Source organism: Dendrobates tinctorius, unplaced genomic scaffold (genome assembly GCF_039654945.1).
Source record: "Dendrobates tinctorius isolate UK_male_01 unplaced genomic scaffold, ASM3965494v1 ptg000216l, whole genome shotgun sequence".
NCBI lineage: Eukaryota > Metazoa > Chordata > Amphibia > Anura > Dendrobatidae > Dendrobates > Dendrobates tinctorius.
In genome coordinates this window covers 5604428-5624726 of record NW_027361883.1, presented here as the reverse complement: position 1 = coordinate 5624726, position 20299 = coordinate 5604428, and the positions used below count along the sequence as shown (strand labels likewise).

General features: G+C 44.4%; 1 protein-coding gene across 1 annotated transcript in view; it reads left to right on the top strand.

The window, feature by feature from the left end:
- The window catches only part of LOC141058890 (vomeronasal type-2 receptor 26-like), an 80904-nt gene that overhangs the window by 42341 nt on the left and 18264 nt on the right, over positions 1-20299 (top strand). The window contains exon 3 of the mRNA XM_073555093.1: positions 10211-10498. Within this exon, the coding sequence (XP_073411194.1) occupies positions 10211-10498 (288 nt within the window). The remainder of the gene's footprint in view (positions 1-10210; positions 10499-20299) is intronic.

The window sequence follows — 20299 nt, the reverse complement described above, 5'->3', positions numbered from 1 at the left end:
CAAAAGTGAAGGATGTGGCAGTACACACTTCAGATAACTCCATGGACCTCTTTTCATATACCATGCCTCCGTTCATTAAAAATAGGGCCCATCATATACTGGAGCATTCCAAACGGGGGACATCAGACACTGGAGCAGCATTTACGGGGCCCATTATACACTGGAGCATTTGAAATGGAGCCCATTGTACATGGAGCATTATTAGGGCCCATCATACACTGGAACATCATCCATGAGGCCCATCATATACTGGAGCATTACAAATGGGGGACATCAGACACTGGAGCAGCATTTACGGGGCCCATTATACACTGGAGCATTAGAAATGGAGCCCATTATACATGGAGCATTATTAGGGCCCATAAGACACTGGAGCATCATCCATGGGGCCCACCATATACTGGAGCATTCTAAATGGGGCAGATCAGATACTGGAGCAGCATCTATGGGGCATATTATACACTGGAGAATTAGAAATGGGGCCCATTATATATGGAGCATTATTAGGGCCCATCATACACTGGAGCATCATCCATGAGTCCCATCATATGCTGGAGCATTGCAAATGGGGGACATCAGACACTGGAGCAGCATTTACGGGGCCCATTATACACTGGAGCATTAGAAATGGGGCCCATTATATACTGTATGGAGCATTATTTGGGCCCATAACACACTGGAGCATCGTCCATGGGGACCATCATATACTGTAGCATTATGTGGAGCTCAGCATATACTGTATGGAACATTAGATGTGACCAATTATTCTGTACGGAGAAATATATGGGGCTCATTATTCTGTATGGCGCACAATGTGGTGGCCATAATACTGTATGGAGTAATATATTGTCCTTTTTTGAGCTAATGTAGAATTTAAAATAGATCAGTCATGTCATGTAAGCAGTGAAGTATTTGTCATTATACTATATCTATATTTCTGTGCCGTATCGGAGCATCATGACTTGTGGCATGTGTTAAAGGGGCGCACTGACACTCTTTGGCCCAGGGCACATGAAAACCTGGACCAGCCCTACCACCCCCACATCTTTAGCCAAATAATCCCCAGTTTTCAATGCGTAGCTCTTATTATAAAGTAAATTAAGGTTGACAAGCTTCAGTAATAAGAATTGATGTTGTTGGCATTGAAATGGGCACTGTAGGTGTGTTTCCTGTCCTCCACTCCCTGCCGACTTTGCTTCCCCATTGACTTGCATTGGGTTTCGTGTTTCAGTCGGCCTCCGACTTTTCCCTATAGTCGGCCGATTCCGTTCGACCCGACTTTTGCGAAAGTCGGGATCCATGAAACCAGACTCGACCCTATAAAAGGCAAAGTCGCTCATCTCCAGCATACACTACTGTTCCCAGCAGTTTCCATTAAAATCCACACTGAGGGGACATCTTTCTCCTCATAATCTCCTCCACAAAGGAGTGAAGCCTCATCCTGTCAGGAGAGATGACGCTGCACATGTGCTCTCGTTCATGCTGGTTATCCTGTTTGCTTCTAGCCAGGACATGATCCACGTGGCTGCTACGCCACCAACTTTGACTAATATACCACCTGCGATAGGGAACGGTAGGCTTAAACCTGTGAGTACTTCCACACTTTAGTGTGTTTCCACGGAGAGCCAATGTGTGAAGGTCCCTCAATCAGTGCAATATTTCTCCGACTGCAAATAGCTGTTACACCTGTCCCCCATCCTGGCGCTGCATCCAGGCCTGCCGCTGCTCTCCGTTCTGGGCACTCATCTCGAGCCTCTCATGCTGCTGCTCAGCGTTCTGTCCTCCCTCCTGCCTCCTCCTCCTGGCGTCCTGTGAGGAGATCTGTAGCTAAGACTATTAGGGCACACCCGCCCGCTCTCTTGCCTTCTTAAAGGGGCGGCGTGCATTATTCAAAAAATGCAATCAACCAATGGCAGCTCACTGGCTGTATTTCTGGCCTCTCCTCCATAGGGAGAGCGCCGGAGCAACGAGTATCTTTCATTGCTACATCCGGTTCTCATGCTAACCTGTCTGCGCTGCATCTGCAGTCTCTGTGCATTGTCTAATGCTCTCTGTTTCCACAGCATATCAGTATCCTGTGTTACCTGGTTATATCAGCAACCATCTGGGCCTAAGCCATCCCATTCCGTCTACAGCCATCCGAGTCCAAGGACTGTGTGAAGGTCACTGGAACCAACTATGTACCAACTAACCGGATCCAGGACCCAGCGCATTACGGACTCTGCTGTAACTTGTTATCCCTTTTGGTCCCGCTGGGACAGCTGCCACGTGTTCAGGGTCTAACTGGAGGTAGCACCTGTGTCCTCCGGGTATTCCATTCTTGCCCTGCCTGAGGGGCTTTACTACGGGTACCTGGTGCTCCCTAGTTATGCCTCCTTCGGAGCCCCCCAGACCGTGGCCCCGAGGTTCCACTTAAAAAATAAAAACGAATGTGAACTTCACCATCTCTGCCTCTGCTTCCATTTGTTACAATAGCACTTCCTCTAATAGCAAGTGAAGAGAACTCTGCTCCAGCCGCCCAACAATATTGCTCACGGATATTTAAAATCGATATTCAAACTACTGTAAAAGCACACCTGGGTACTACATCAATACATGTAGATAAGGATAACGATAGATAAGCCAAAAGGACAAAACAGTCATAACAAATTAGCTGTACTTATCTGTCCTCATGTGATGTACCACATAGTTACCTGCAAACCAAGTTTATATATAGATGAAAACACCAGACTCTCAACGCGTTTCCCCCATGACTGGGCTCTGATAAGTGATAGCATGACAATGGAGAATTGTCCATAAAGATGAGACTGTGCCCCATCAATGCGACACTTGACACTCGTATTTGCTTAGATGGCCAGGACTGGCAGGTAAAGGCTACTTTCACACATCAGGTTTTCGGCGTCAGGCGCGATCCGGCGTCGTGCCGGAACGCCGGATCCGGCAAATGTTTAGTAAAACCGGATGTGACGGATCCGGTTTTCTGCCGGATCCGTCTTGTTCTTGACAGACAAAACCGGATCCGTCTCATCCGGTTCATCCGTTTTTCTATCCGTTTTTCGATGGATTACGCCGGATCCGGTTTTTAAAATTGACCCTTGTGGCCTTCCGAACGGGATTGGCTACTGGAAAACTATATATAGCGTGTTCCTACAGCCCTTTGACAGGTTGTAGAGGAGAAAGTGCAGGTTGGAGAGAAGAGCAAGTTACTGGCGAAGATGGATGTTGTCATTGGAAATATTTTGAAGAATTTGGCGGATTTTACAGCGGAGGCGAATCGTTTGAGGGTGATTGTTCTGGAGAAGGAGAGAGCGAGACAGCAGCGCATCAGGCATCGTAGACGACGTTTGTGGATCCACCCCATCACAGCCAAGAGAATGACGCGTGGGGTCTATTCTATACTCTGCATGGACCTTCGACGAAACCCGGATAAATTTTTTGGATATGTTCGGATGAAAATGGAGAATTTTGATTACTTGGTGGAGCGCATTGCACACCTCATAAGAAAAGCGGACACCTATTGCCGCTTCTCCGTTTCACCCGCAGAGCGTCTGATGGTGACTTTAAGGTAAGCCACATTTATTGGATATGCTCGCATCAGAGCACACTTTCACTGCAATCTTGTTGGTGGTAGTTTGTATCTCCAAGTGTTATAGGTCAGTTTTGGTATGTAATGCTGTGATTTAAAATTAATTGATTGTTTTTTAATTCCCCACAGATTTCTTGCAACTGGAGAATCCCTTTCATCACTGCATTTCCAGTACAGACTCGGGATTTCCACCATATCTGGAATAGTGAAGTACACATGCCGTGCACTGTGGGACTCCTTAGCTGAAGAGTTTTTACCAGAGCCCACAACAGAGAGGTGGATTGAAATTGCTGACAAGTTTCAACAGATATGTCAGTTTCCAAACTGCTTGGGCGCTGTGGACGGGAAACATATCCGCATTGCAAAGCCAGCCGGATCGGGATCGGAATATTTCAATTACAAGAAATATTTTTCAATTGTCCTCATGGCCATCGCTGACGCGGAATACAAATTTATTGCTGTTGATATTGGGGCCTATGGCTGCTCCAATGACTCTCAAGTTTTCAAACTGTCTGCCATGGGGCGTAAACTGTATGGAAACACCTTCCAGTTCCCACCCCCTAGATCGCTGCCGCAAACATCTGGTCCACCTATGCCATTTGTCTGTGTAGGGGATGAAGCCTTCCAGCTGTCAGAACACCTTTTGAAACCGTACTCTAGCAGAGGATTGACAAGACCAAAACGCATTTTTAATTACCGCCTCACAAGAGCAAGAAGAATTGTTGAATGTACCTTTGGTATTCTGGCCAAATGGCGGGTCCTATTGACTGCGATCAACCTCAAGACAGAAACTGTTGACGAGGTGATCAAAGCTTGCGTGGTACTCCACAATTTTGTTATCTGCAAGGAACCCATTTCCATTGAGGACACCTCTGAAGAAACCACCTTGCAAGATTACCATGACATTACCACTAGAAGTTCTGTGACGGTTTCAGTAATGAGGGACAATTTTGCACTATACTTTATGTCACCTCAAGGCAGAGTACACTGGCAGGATGACAGAGTGTGAAAGATTTGTGCCCTAACCAAACATGTGTACCTTCTGGACCAACAGTATATACCTTTGCCAACCAAAGTTGGCTATCTTGTCATGGTCTCTATTTTTAGCTTTAGGCCACAGGTGTGTACCTGGTTGTGTTTTATGCAAAGTATTTCACCTTTAATCAAAAGTTGTGTACATTGTTAGGAAATCACCAACAATAAACACAACTTTTTAGGTGAAATACTTTGCTTCAAACACAACCAGGAACACAACTGTGGCAAAAAGCTAAAATTTACCCACAGTTATATACCTGGTTTTGAATGCCATTTCACCTTTTAAATACCCTGTATTTAACCTTTTTTTTAAACATATTTCGACGCAGAAAGAAATGACAGACAACCAGTGTAAACAATAATTTAACTTTTATTTAAAATATTTTTTTTTTGTAAATTGTTTTTAAAGTTAAAAAAACTTTTTTAATAAAGGTTTGAAACCAACAGGGCTGGATATCCTTAAAGACAAAAATGTCCAGGAAGGATGGGAAATCTTGAAAAATGAAATTCTCAAAGCACAGTTGTTAACAATTCCGAAAAGAGGGAAGAATAGGAAGCATTTAAGGAAACCAAGATGGATGAACACAGAACTTAAGCACATGCTAAAAAGGAAGCAAAAAATGTTTATAAAATGGAAAGAAGGAGGCATATCTAAAGAAGAATATAATGCTGTCTGCAGAACCTGCAAGGCACAAATCAGATTATCTAAAGCTGAAAATGAATTGAGGCTTGCAAGAGATGTCAAAAGCAATAATAAAGGATTTTGGGGATATGTCAAAAGTAAAAGAAAAGTCAAAGATGCTATAGGATTTTTACAGGATAAAAATGATGAAATGGTAAGACAGGATGTTGAGAAGGCTGAACTTTTAAATTCCTATTTTGCATCTGTTTTCTCTCAGAAAGGAAATGTAACATCAACTGTTATTCACTGTCCTATTAAGGGAATAGAAGAATCCAGGATATCTATAAACAGAAAGATAGTGAGGAAACACTTAGCTAACCTAAATGTATTCAAGTCTCCAGGTCCAGATGAATTACACCCCAGAGTACTGAAGGAGGTAGCAGAAGAAATTTTTGAACCCCTCTCCATAATCTTTGAAAATTCTTGGAGAACAGGAGAAGTGCCAGAAGACTGGAGAAGAGCAAATGTTGTTCCTATCTTCAAAAAGGGGAAGAAGGTGGACCCAGGCAACTATAGGCCGGTGAGTCTGACTTCTATACCAGGAAAGATCTTTGAACAAATTATTAAACAACATGTATGTCAATACCTGGATAAGAATGAAGTGATTAAACAGAGTCAGCATGGGTTTGTAACTAATAAGTCATGTCAGACTAATTTAATTTCCTTCTATGATGGTATTACTGATTGGGTGGATCAAGGAAATGCTGTAGATATAGTATATCTTGACTTCAGCAAAGCATTTGACAAAGTCTCTCATACAATCCTTATTGAAAAAATGACTAAGTATGGAATGGACAAGGCAACTGTTAGGTGGATTCATAACTGGCTTAGTGATCGGACCCAAAGAGTGGTCGTAAATGGCTGCACATCCAGTTGGAAGAATGTTTTTTAACAGGGAGAAATGCAAAGTACTACATCTGGGCAATAAAAATGAAAAAAGCATATATAGAATGGGAGGAATAGGGCTAAGTGACAGCACATGTGGAAAAGACTTGGGTACACTAATAGATCACAGACTGAATATGAGTCAACAGTGTGATGCAGCAGCAAAAAAGGCAAATGCAATTCTAGGATGTATTAACAGAAGCATACAGTCTAGATCACGTGAAGTAATTATTTCCCTCTACTCCTCTTTGGTCAGACCTCATCTGGAATATTGTGTCCAATTTTGGGCACCACATTTTAAAAAAGACATCAACAAACTGGAGCAAGTTCAGAAAAGAGCGACCAGAATGGTGACCGGTCTGCAAACCCTGTCTTATGAGGAAAGGTTGCAGGATTTGGGAATGTTTAGTTTGCAAAAGAGAAGACTGAGAGGAGACTTAATAGCTGTCTAAAAATATCTAAAGGGCTGTCACATTGTAGAAGGATCAACTTTATTCTCATTTGCACAAGGAAAGACTAGAAGCAATGGGATGAAGCTGAATGGGAGGAGACACAGATTAGATATTAGAAAAAACTTTTTGACAGTTAGAGTGATCAATGAGTGGAACAGGCTGCCACGAGAAGTGGTGAGTTCTCCTTCAATGGAAGTCTTCAAACAGAGGCTGGACAGACATCTAACTGGGATGATTTAGCGAATCCTGCTTTGAGCAGGGGGTTGGACCAGATGGCCCAGGAGGTCCCTTCCAACTCTACGATTCTATGATTCTATGATTCTAGGGCATTTTTATTACAAAACACATCATAAATCTGTGTAGTGTGTGGTGGAAATACTGCTGTAGGGGCTGCGGGACACTTCGACACTGGGAGTGTGGAGAGAGGACTGGGATCGTGGTGGGGAAGGAACAGTTAGAGGTGATGGTGTGGAAAAAGCTACAGAATGGGTGGACATGTGGGAGGCAGAAGAGGTGGTGGGCGGTGGAGTGGATGGTTGGGCAGGGACTGTAGGAGCAGATGATGTTGATGGAAAGTTGTATGGGGAAGGAGTTTGGTACGGGGAAGGAGTTTGGTACGGGGAAGGAGTTTGGTACGGGGCAGGTTGCTGGAAGTGGGGAGATGTCTGGTACTGGGGAGGTTGCTGGTACTGGGGAGGTTGCTGGTACTGGGCAGGTTGCTGGTATGTAATAGGAGGAGGAGGATGGAAAGTGGCTGGAGGGGGTGCAGATGTAATAGGAGGGGGAGGATGGAAAGTGGCTGGAGGGGGTGCAGATGTAATAGGAGGGGAAGGATGGAAAGTGGCTGGAGGGGGTGCAGATGTAATAGGAGGGGGAGGATGGAAAGTGGCTGGAGGGGGTGCAGATGTAATAGGAGGGGGAGGATGGAAAGTGGCTGGAGGGGGTGCAGATGTAATAGGAGGGGGAGGATGGAAAGTGGCTGGAGGGGGTGCAGGTGGAGGAACTACAGTGGTGGGAGGTGGAGGTTGGGAGGTAACCTGCTGTAGAGCACCGTGGCACGAATGCATTACATGCATCTGCTGGGTAGGAGATAGCGTTTCCATGCGCTCCACAACAGACCTGAAAAAGGTGTGGTTTGGCGAAGATCTTGCTTCTGAATGCATGGTTTGCAGAAGTGTCTTCACCTCCAGAATGCTGGAGTTGATCTGCTGAAAGCCTGCGGAGATTTGCTCTGACAAGACTTTTAGACAGTTCTGGAAAGATGCATTCAGATGCAGGAACTCTGGCGCATAACTCTTTTCCTGACCCCTCTGCCGCTGCCGCCCAGTACCCGCAGGTGTACTAGAGGTGGCAGGGGCAGAAGGGTGGGGTAAAGGGAAAGCGATCTCCTCACCAGCAGCTTCATGTAATATAGGCGGCCACGATGCTCCTGTGCTGGTGGATGGGACAGATGGGTCGAATGTGTGGGAAGGCTGGGAAGGTGCAGATGTACCGGGGCGGTCGAAGTGTCCCTCGGTGCCGGTCTCCTCAGGGATCGCCTCAGAAGGGTCCAATCGTGCAGGCTCCCGAGTGCTGCTCACCGTGCTGTGGAATAAAGAGAAAAAAAACAATTAAAATACTGACATGGTATGGCCCTGGCTGAAAAAAAAAAGTTACATCTAAACATTTTTTTGTCACATGTGGTGTGTAATATTTACCTTCTGGTGAGCATTGTCTCCCGGAGGAACGACAGGGCTCGTGCGTACTTGTACTTGCTCCTGCGTCCTCCAGATCCACTCGGGGCCCGCATCTCTTTATTGAACTCCTTCTTGAAACGATCCCTCACAGACCGCCACCGCTTCACAATTCTCTCCCCTGAAACGAGAAAGGACAAAGTGGTTAGTATACAACATCAGTGTTTCCCAAACTCCAGTCCTCATGGTCCCCAGTGGTCATGTTTTCAGGATTTCCAAAGTAAATAGAAATCCTGAACACATGATCCGTGGGGACCACGAGGACTGGAGTTCGGGAAACACTGGTTTAAATCAAGCAACCGGTACTGTATATACTTACGCTCTTTAATCTGGGCCCGAGCTTCGAGGTCCTCCCAGCGGTCCACAAGGAGCGAACAGATTTCCTCCCAGAGTCGTCGGGTAACGATCAGGTCAGCGTGGCGGCAGTCAGCCATATTCCAGAGCGGCTCCCTTTCTCTGACGAGATCGATGAGGTGGTCCACATCAATCCCTCCATCCTCACCGTCAGAGTCGGGAGCACGCTGTGAAGGCTGTTAAAGAAAAAGACAAAAATAACATAATTAGCCTCCACAAAAGAAATGAAATAAAAAGTGCAAAAAAAACAAAGCAAAAATATTTATACTTACACGCTGGTGACCGCCGCGTTGCTGTCGCCGACGACCCCGGGAGGCACTGCGAGGACCTCTTGGCCGAGCACCAGATTGGGAAGACTAGAGAAGAAAACAAAAAATGTTATGTCTTTGGATGTAGGCATTTGTTCGCTGTGTGTGGTCTGCAGAACATTGTTTTCTATGTGTTGTGTGTAGTGTGATGTTGTGTTTCTGCGTTTGATGCAAAAAACTTACCAATTGTGAGCCCACTCCAAGTGTCTGTCCACCCCTTCCTTCTTCTTCTGGGAGCTCCTCTTCATCTTGTGATTCCTGTTTCTAAATAAAAGGCAATGAATAGACATATATTACAGAGATGATGGATTTTGGAAATAAAAACTTACCGTCAAACGCTGACGATGCGAGGGAGGGCTCCCAGAAGAAGATGTGCTGTCTTCCTCATGGCCAGACTCCATGGCTGTGGGTGGTGTTCCTGCTGCTGCCGCCATTGCTGCTGCTGCTGCATCTATTGGGCGGCTGTTGAATAAAGAGAAACAAAGGGCCAATGAATATCTTGATATTCCATAGCCCTAGTTTGGAGGAATGGGGGATTTGATAATTACCGTCTCTCATCTGCTGCTGGACTCCCCTCCCGTTGTTCAGCATGCTGCTCCATTTGGGGTGGTGCTGATGGTGCTGCTGCAGATGTCTTCTGCCTTCTCCTGCTCCTGGTTCTTGGCTTGGGTGTCATGTTGGGTGTGGCTGAGGGTCCCACTGTCTTGCTTTTATATATGTCTTGTGGGCAGAGCTACTGAGCATGCTCAGACCAAAAAAAAGGATCCGGCCACCGGATCCGGCTGTCGCCGGATCAGGCGCATTGCGGCGCTCATAGGCTTTTTCGCCGGAGACAAAAAACGTTACAGTAGCCGTTTTTTCCAGACGCCGGATCGCGTCACATTGCCGGATCCGGCGAAAATCGGATGAAACGCATGGCCATCCGGCTCGATCCGGCTCTAATGCAAGTCAATGGGGGGGAAACCGGATCCGGCATTGCATTTCGCCGGATCCGGTTTTTGTCAAAAGCGCCGGATCGCGCCTGACGGCGAAAACCTGATGTGTGAAAGAGGTCAGACACAAAAAGTCGCAACATTTTTTGCCAATTACCAAGCTGCGCAAAAATTTTGTGACTTATTAAGGTGTTTTGCCAACACTTTAATGAGTCACCCCATAAAATTTTTCATGTTTTGCAGATCAGCTATGGATCCACTGATCACTCATTATCTGATAGACGCCACTATCCACATGTTTTCCGTACAGTCCAAAATCACCACATCCACAATATGGTAATCACCAAACTGTTGAAGCATTTTGGCTGGACCTGGGTTGGGATTTTAATATCAGATGATGGTATTGGAGAAAATGAACTGCAGATACTAACAAAACACATGAGAGAACATGGGATCTGTGTGGCCTTCACCATAAAACGTGCAAAAGATGGAACATTTGATAATATTTCATCAATTTTGAAGCACCCAGAAGTCAGTGTCCTTATAATGTGTGGGATGTTCTGTTATCAAGCTAGAATATCAACTGAAGTAGATCCTCTATTCATTAACAAAACTTTCATCTTTCCACCATTCTGGGTCTCCAATCACATAATTTTAGATGAAGACTTTCGATTATTGAACCGAAGTCTAGTAGTGGACATTTCATCACAACCTTTGTCTGGTGTGGAAGACATTGTGAAAAACTACAGGAAAATTAACATTATAACCCGAGATGAGGAATTTTGGAGAGTAGTAGATGCAATATTTAATAATGGAGATAAAGATTCCTTCTTTTCAGTCAATTGGACCGTGGACAATTATAATGGTTCGATTGAGATTACTGTGCCAAGTATAAGCTTGATCAACAGCATTAGGTTCATCATACAACAACCCCAAGGCTTGAAAAAATGCATCCACATTAGTCAGAATAGGATTTTCAAGTGTCAGAGAAAAAGCCCAATCCTGGGGATCGCCGCGCAGCAAGGAGATGACAATTTTAACCTGCTGCGCAGAGCTCCCCGATGAGTTAGGCTTCAAGGCAAGAAAAAATTTACAATTATTCTTAAAATTCAGAAATTTAGACCGATCCCCAGAAAACACATCAGGAGCAGGGATCTTAGGTTCAGCAGTATGTGACTGAATGAGGTAGGTGGAAATTCCCTGCACTTCAGCAGCAAGCTGCTCCACACGATCAGACAATTGCTTAATCTCCATTAGGGAAAAAAAAATCCTCCTACGACCCCAGAGAAAAAGAGGAAAAAATATATATATAGAAAACAATTCTGACACTTTTTTTTAAACAACTTTTTCCTGCTTTTAATTACCCTAGAATCTGCGGTATGGCTGGTGATTCTGCTATGAATGGGTCACCGAGGAGGAAAAAGCCTAGTCATGCTAAGTTCAGAAAAACCAGAGAGGTTGGTAACTATGCAGATTGCAGATCCCTAATCCTACCACACAACTAGCAGCAGCTGTGGAGCGTGCCTACGATGAACCTAGATGCCTCGTCACAGCTGGAGGACTAAGTAAGCCTAAAGAAAGAAAAGGGAAAACTAACTGCCCCAGAGCAGACCCCAAAGGAATAGACAGCCCCCACACATGTATTGATGGTGAAACAAGATGAAAACACAAACACAGGTAGGAAAATAGGCTGAGCAAACGATGGGGCCCAAACTAACTAGAAAGGAGAGGAAAGGACAGACACTGTCTGCAATCTGCCCAAAACCCTACAAAATAATGTCCAACACTTCTGATAACAAAATTAACCTTGAAGTCACTAGACTTCACCCACTATATCAGCATTCTGAAATATTCTGAGACAGAGCAAAAAGAGGCCAATCTAATAAAAAAGCAAATTGGCAAATACAGATAAATAAGAGTGGAAATTCAGCACAGCCCAAGCCAGGGCTGGATGACCACACAAAAAACTGAATAGAACAACAAAATCAAGTGTGAACATTAACAGAGAAACTTAGCTTGAGCTGACTGGAACAGAGCTGAGAGCCAAGACCTGACAAGCAGAAGGAATCACCAGCACCAGAGTAGGGCGTCGGCTGTCTTAAATCCAATCTGAGATTCCTGAGGTCCAATCGTCATCCTCATTATCAGGTGGCAGATCTCTACTGATTAAATCAGCCTCACTACCTCCTGTTACCACCAGAGGGAGCCTGACTGGTAGACCAGAAAATGAACTCACAACAAGGTACTGTAACTGACTCTGATTCAGAGGCTGATAGATCTCAGGTACCAGCAGAACTCCCATCTGCCACCACAGCAGCAGTGACAGGCTCACAAGCAGAATCCATCCCTGCTGCAATAAGTACGTCACCTGTTGTGACCACAGCACATGATGCTACTTTCAGTCTGGAAGATGCACTATCCAGCCAGAGTAAATAACAGAGGACCTACAAGACTGTAAATAGGTAAAAATTAAAGTTAACCCAGTAGGGTTTTGCTAAAGTTTTTGCACAGGTTTCTAGGTAATAGGATCATGTGATCATGAACATTGAATGATCCAAAACGTTCTTGTAAATAGCTTAGCACCTCTTAAGGTGCTTCCTCTTGGTTTTACATATAACTTTTAGCTTCTAAAAGGTTTGTTGTCTTAAAATCTCCACTGAACAAAAATCACAGAAACATCGGAGAGTGTGGGAACACAAACTCATTACAATGTTTGATTCTATTCACACAGGACTCAATTTGTCAGAAGGATTTATGGTCCATTACCATATCTGAGCTATTTCCTCCAAAAACAATGAAGGCACCACCAGCCCTTTGATCTCACAGAACTTTCACACCTCCTGTCTAATCTTACCTAATTAAGGATTCTCTCTTCAAGCTCATTGTTTGTTTACTGAAATGTCCATGTATCACACTAGCCTGTGCTTCATACTGTATATAAATAAGCTTTCTTCAAATATTTTGTTATATAAGCCTGATGAAGGGACGTAAGCAGTCCCGAAAGCTTGCTTTGTAACATCATTCACTATAATTTGTTAGCCATTAAAAGGTATCACACCCACAAGATTCCTATCTTGTTTCTCTCACTAAGAGCACTTTATATATTTTTTTCAACTGGCTAACACGGTACCAAACCACTTTTTAAGTATTTTGTAGGAATAGTGTTTTCTAAGCTCGTGGCAAACTTTTTAGTTAATGACGGTTGCTACCCATAGGTTCCTGGAGAAGGATAGTGATTGCATTTTGTAGGACTTGAAAGCACTTAATGTAAAAATGGAAAATGTTAAGTAGTATAATATAGTAAATGTAGTTATTTGTAATTTAAGTGTTATGTAACGTTAAAGGGAAAGTGCCTCCCATAAAGAGAAGTTGTGTTTGAATATGTTTTATCTGCTGACACGTGTGTTCAAAAATTTTGTATGTTCCTGGAACATCATTTTACTCTGTTCCAGTCCGCGGACATGCTGCATTTAAAAGGGGGGCTATGTGGTGCCCCTGAGGTTTCAGTCACCACAGAGGTACTGCACCTCACCCGAAGGTGTGGTATCCCACTCCACAGATAATGTGGAGGCACCTGACAGGACTGTAACACCTGCACCCAACACACACCATATAGAAGCAGGGCATCTGGATGTACCCTATGGGAGGAGGATCTCAACCCTCCCTGGGTGTTAAAGGGTGTTGGGAGGTGGGTGGAGCTATTAGGAAGAGAGCAGGAGAAGACAGTGCAGTTCAGAGAGAACAGAACATGAGGAGAAAGTGAAAGTAACAGATGTGTGCTGAAGCAGCTTCATGTCAGGAGGAGCTGCTGGGATGGAAAGAGACTGAAGGAAGCTCCCTGAAGAGGGAAGGGATCCTAGAGGCACGGTACAGCGACCATACTGTCCGTAGGGCTCGTTCCATGCTGGCTGACGTTGGGTGGAGGGATCAGTTGCAGTATAGGGACTGGCCCTAAAACTAGTGTAGTGGACAATGGACTCAGCTAGATAAACCAGAGACTCTGAGCATTGCAAGTGCCGCAGCCAAATCCACAATTACGCGCTGAAAAGGCAGACACATAGTATCCAGGGACCTAGAGGTTATTCCCGACAAGATCCGCATCTGCTGGCTTGTGACACTGTTTGTGAAGGTGCTGGAGGAGGGAAGAAATCACCACAGGTAGACGGCCAGGAAAGGAACACACTGAAGGGAGTTTTGGAAAGGTGTTCTTCATCTGCCTGGAAGTTTGCTGGACCCCTCACCTGGAGGACGCAGCACCAAGCGGGTATCCGTGCACACAAGAGTAAAGCTTTGGAACTGCACTCAGCTGTGTCCTCTGAATTCTTTTTGCAACACCTTTTCACCTTCTACATCTTACATCTGTCCTTGGACTAAGTTCTGCCTGTGGAGAGCTATACCAACTCTGCTGCATCACACCATCAGTCCCAGAGGATCTGCTCTGCAGCGCTGGTCGCCTCTGACCAGAAACCACAGATGGCATCAAGAACACTTTACAAACTCTTTATTTTTCCCCTGTAAATATCCACTTTTATTGGATGCCCAGGGCCACAGACAGGGTCACTGCCGCTGTGACACTTCCCCTTTAAGTACCGGCCCAGTACTGAGTAATATACATGGCCCTAGGGGGTGCTCAACATGTTCTTTTGTAACCCTTGTAAAAATAAAAAAGTTGGATCTAAAGTAACATTTTTGTGAAAAAAAGTGAAATGTTTATTTTTTTCTCTCCACATTCCACTAATTCCTGTGAAGCACCTGAATGGTTAATAAACTTCTTGAATGTGGTTTTGGGCACCTTGAGGGGTGCAGTTTATATAATGTTGTCATTTTTGGGTGTTTTCTGTCACATAGACCGCTCAGTCACTTCAAATGTGATGCATTCCTTAAAAAAATGGTTTTGTAAATTTTTGTCGTGACACACTGGTGCTGCTTAGGAGGCGCTGTTAGGGGGCACTTGAATAAATGTAGGGAGTGCAGAAACAAGGCACGCCGAGTTCAAGGACCTTAAACTAATGCAGTGCAGGACCTGACACTGAGAAGTCACGTGACAAGGGGAGGAGCCACTTCATGTGAATGCAGGGAAAGACATTAAACACACAGGGTGCAGGGCACAAACAGAAAACGTAGTCAAGGAGAGCCGAGGGTCAAAGTCAGAAGGGAGTGAAGTACATAAGGATAAGACAAAGAGTAAACAGGGACAAGCCACAGGGTCTGATTACCAGGAGAGACAGAACAGTACAAAGCAGAATGCAAAAGCAGAAGTCAGGAAACAGAACCGAGTCATATACAGCAAGACACACAAGCATAGAGGCACAACATTTACAGACAAGTAAACCTGGGTCAGCAACCACTAGCCGAGTATACGGAGGTACCACCAACACACAATTCAGGAACTGCCAACGTTAAATAGCCGTCCCAAGAACCAAAGAGAGGCAGATGAAACCCTGACCTGACCAGGATGGAGGCGGCACCATCCTGTCCAGTCATGACAGTTTTGTTGTAAAAATGAGAAATCGCTGGTCAATTTGTAACCCTACTAACTTCCTAGCAGAAAAAAATGTTATTTATTAACTATTTTGTGTGAAATGACTCTATGATTTTAGAGACTATAAACTAAAAGTTTGAAAATCGCTAAATTTTAACATTTTTTGCCAAATTTCTGATTTTTTCATAAATAAACGTAAATCATAGCATAGAAATGTTACCACTATCATGAAGAACAATATGTTATGAAAAATCTCAGAATCAGTGGGATCCATTGAAGCATTCCAGAGTTATTACCTCATAAAGGGACAGTAGGCCGAATTGACAAAATTGGCCTGGTCAGGTAGGTGAAAACATTCGTCGGAGTGAAGAGGTTTAACATTCGGGATTGCCTGCCAATGACAGTAATGCCATAGGCATGTTGGCTACTGGCATTACTGTGATCGGCTGGTTGCATAGCGTCATTTTGTCTATATAAGATGAGGTGTCACCATTTTCCTCTTAATGTCTTTGGAAATAGTGTAGGAGGGGGAGTCCCCGCTGTGTAACCGAACCGGAGCCAAGGGGACTGTCACCAAGGTTCCAAGGGGGACTGTTTCCGGGGGACATAATTGGAGGACGGACCAGAGAGGGTTCTAAAAGGGATGGGGCAGAGCAAGTATAAAAGGAGCTGAGGATGCCAGCAGGGGGCACTCGACAGTGTGGGAGAGGAGAAGCAGGAAGGCTAGAGGGTGCCAGAGAGCCAGAGCGAGAGCTAGAAGAAGAGAGCAGCAACTGGAGGGACCAGAGAGAGACTCACCGCAGACAGGAGAGAGACGGCACCGAGCCGTACAGCAGAGAGACACCAACTGCCTGTCTGTGCTCCCTGCAGCCACCACAGCCTGACATCAGCCCGTGGCTGCGGCCTACCCGCTGCCGCCCGCGGCCATCGCCGCTCAACTTCAGCCTGTGGCACCATCCTGTCCAGAGTCTTGACAATTTTGTTGTAAAAATGAGAAATCGCTGGTCAATTTGAAACCCTACTAACTTCCTAGCAGAAAAAAAATGTTATTTATTAACTATTTTGTGTGAAATGACTCTATGTTTTAAAGGACTAAAAACTAAGTTTGAAAAATTTTCAAAATTTCTGCCAAATTTCTGATTTTTTCATAAATAAGCGTAAATCATAGCATAGAAATGTTACCACTATCATGAAGAACAATATGTCATGAAAAATCTCAGAATCAGTGGGATCCATTGAAGCATTCCAGAGTTATTACCTCATAAAGGGACAGTAGTCCAAATTGAAAAAATCGCCTGGTCAGGAAGGTGAAAACATTCTTCGGAGTGAAGAGGTTAAACATGCGGGATTGCCTGCCAATGACAGTAATGCCATAGGCATGTTGGCTACTGGCATTACTTTGATCGGCTGGTTGCATAGCGTCATTGTGTCTATATAAGATGAGGTGCCACCATTTTCCTCTCATTGTCCTTGGAAATAGTGTAGGACTGTTTCCGGGGGACATAATTGGAGGACGGACCAGAGAGAGTTCTAGAAGGGATGGGGCAGAGCAAGTATAAAAGGAGCTGAGGATGCCAGCAGGGGGCACTCGACAGAGCGGGAGAGGAGAAGCAGGAAGGCTAGAGGGAGCGAGAGCGAGAGCTAGAAGAAGAGAGCAGCAACTGGAGGGACCGGAGAGAGACTCACCGCAGACAGGAGAGATACCAACTGCACATCCGCGCTCCCAGCGTCCGCCACAGCCTGACTTCAGCCTGTGGCTGCTGCCTACCTGCTGCCGCCCGCAGCCATCGCCACGTTTATGGGGAAAAAAAACGGATCCGCCAAAAACATGGCGGATCCGTTTTTAACGGAAAACGACAGATTTGGACGGATTTAAAAAAACGGAAGTGTGATCCAGGCCTTAGCCGTGTTTTCATGGGGTGTCCATCAACCAGCCATCCTCCACTCCATCCATCTGGACCATCGAGCATTGCACTGCACTCATCGGTGAACAAAACAGTTTGGAAGTCAGTCTTCATGTATCGTTTGGCCACTGGAGCCGTTTCTGCTTGTGTGCAGTGGATAGAGGTGGTCGACAGGATGGCTTACACACAGCTGCAAACCTCTGAAGGATCCTGCATCTTGTTGTTCGGGGGATGTTGGAGGCACCAGCAGCTTCAAAAACTTGTCTGCTGCTATGACAAGGCATTTTTGCAGCTGCTCTTTTAACCTGACGCAATTGCCTGTTGGAAAGAGTCCTCAATTTTTCCTTATCAGCACGCAGACATGTGTGCTGGGAATCAGCTACATACTTCTTGATTGTGCGATGATCACGATGAAGTGTACTGGCAATGTTGATTGTAGTCATGCCTTGACCTAAATACTCCACAATTTGTTGCTTCTCAGCAGCCGACACATCCTTTTTCTTTCCCATTTTGGCAAAAAATGTAGGCTGCTTAATAATGTGGAACAGCCTTCTTAAGTAGTCTTGCCTTTATTTGGACACACCTGCCAAACTAATTTGCACAGGTATCTGCAATTGCTTTCAGTGACATAAAGAGCCCTGACACACATCACCAGCAATGAGTTTAAATGACAAACAAAAAGATTCTAACCTTATCACTCTTAAACTCTTTTTGCATAATAATTTGGAACACAGTTTATATATATATATATATATATATATATATATATATACAGTGGGGAAAAAAAGTATTTAGTCAGTCAGCAATAGTGCAAGTTCCACCACTTAAAAAGATGAGAGGCGTCTGTAATTTACATCATAGGTAGACCTCAACTATGTGAGACAAACTGAGAAAAAAAAATCCAGAAAATCACATTGTCTGTTTTTTTTTTCATTTTATTTGCATATTATGATGGAAAATAAGTATTTGGTCAGAAACAAGCAATCAAGATTTCTGGCTCTCACAGACTTGTAACTTCTTCTTTAAGAGTCTCCTCTTTCCTCCACTCATTACCTGTAGTAATGGCACCTGTTTAAGCTTGTTATCAGTATAAAAAGACACCTGTGCACACCCTCAAACAGTCTGACTCCAAACTCCACTATGGTGAAGACCAAAGAGCTGTCAAAGGACACCAAAAACAAAATTGTAGCCCTGCACCAGGCTGGGAAGACTGAATCTGCAATAGCCAACCAGCTTGGAGTGAAGAAATCAACTGTGGGAGCAATAATTAGAAAATGGAAGACATACAAGACCACTGATAATCTCCCTCGATCTGGTGCTCCACGCAAAATCCCACCCCGTGGGGTCAGAATGATCACAAGAACGGTGAGCAAAAATCCCAGAACCACGCGGGGGGACCTAGTGAATGAACTGCAGAGAGCTGGGACCAATGTAACAAGGCCTACCATAAGTAACACACTACGCCACCATGGACTCAGATCCTGCAGTGCCAGACGTGTCCCACTGCTTAAGCCTGTACATGTCCGGGCCCGTCTGAAGTTTGCTAGAGAGCATTTGGATGATCCAGAGGAGTTTTGGGAGAATGTCCTATGGTCTGATGAAACCAAACTGGAACTGTTTGGTAGAAACACAACTTGTCGTGTTTGGAGGAAAAAGAATATTGAGTTGCATCCATCAAACACCATACCTACTGTAAAGCATGGTGGTGGAAACATCATGCTTTGGGGCTGTTTCTCTGCAAAGGGGCCAGGACGACTGATCCGGGTACATGAAAGAATGAATGGGGCCATGTATCGTGAGATTTTGAGTGCAAACCTCCTTCCATCAGCAAGGGCATTGAAGATGAAACGTGGCTGGGTCTTTCAACATGACAATGATCCAAAGCACACCGCCAGGGCAACGAAGGAGTGGCTTCGTAAGAAGCATTTCAAGGTCCTGGAGTGGCCTAGCCAGTCTCCAGATCTTAACCCTATAGAAAACCTTTGGAGGGAGTTGAAAGTCCGTGTTGCCAAGCGAAAAGCCAAAAACATCACTGCTCTAGAGGAGATCTGCATGGAGGAATGGGCCAACATACCAACAACAGTGTGTGGCAACCTTGTGAAGACTTACAGAAAACGTTTGACCTCTGTCATTGCCAATATATCACAAAGTATTGAGATGAAATTTTGTTTCTGACCAAATACTTATTTTCCACCATAATATGCAAATAAAATGAAAAAAAACAGACAATGTGATTTTCTGGATTTTTTTTTCTCAGTTTGTCTCCCATAGTTGAGGTCTACCTATGATGTAAATTACAGACGCCTCTCATCTTTTTAAGTGGTGGAACTTGCACTATTGCTGACTGACTAAATACTTTTTTTCCCCACTGTATATATATATTTCATAGAGTTCTACATAGCAGAATAGCCTCTAAATCAATTGCCGGTTTCTGTAACAATCAATAAAAAACCCGACATGAAATGACACATGGTTTACATACAGTAAACCATTTCATTTCATTTTTTTATATGTCTTTGACTAATAACTAGGTTAGGGTATGTGTGTAAAATTTGGGAAATGTAGATGTTAAATAAAGGGGTTAATTAATTGAAAAAAATTACATGGGCTTCCGCTGTAAAATCTCAACCAGAGAGTGAAAGCCAGTGAGTAAGGGCAGATTTAAATAGCCTTGAGAGGGACTATTGTTTTTGCCCCCCCAGGCTACAAAAATCTGCCCCCAGACTCCCCAGAAAAGGCGCATCTATAAGATACGCCTTTTCTGGCACTTAGCCTCTCTATTCCCATTGCCCTGTAGCGGTGGCTAATGGGTTAATATTAATAGGTTAATGTCACCTTGTTATTGGAAGGTGACATTAAGCTGATTAATAATGGAGAGGTGTCAATAAGACACCTATTCATTATTAACCCTAGACTATTAAACGGTTAAAAAGCCATACACAGATA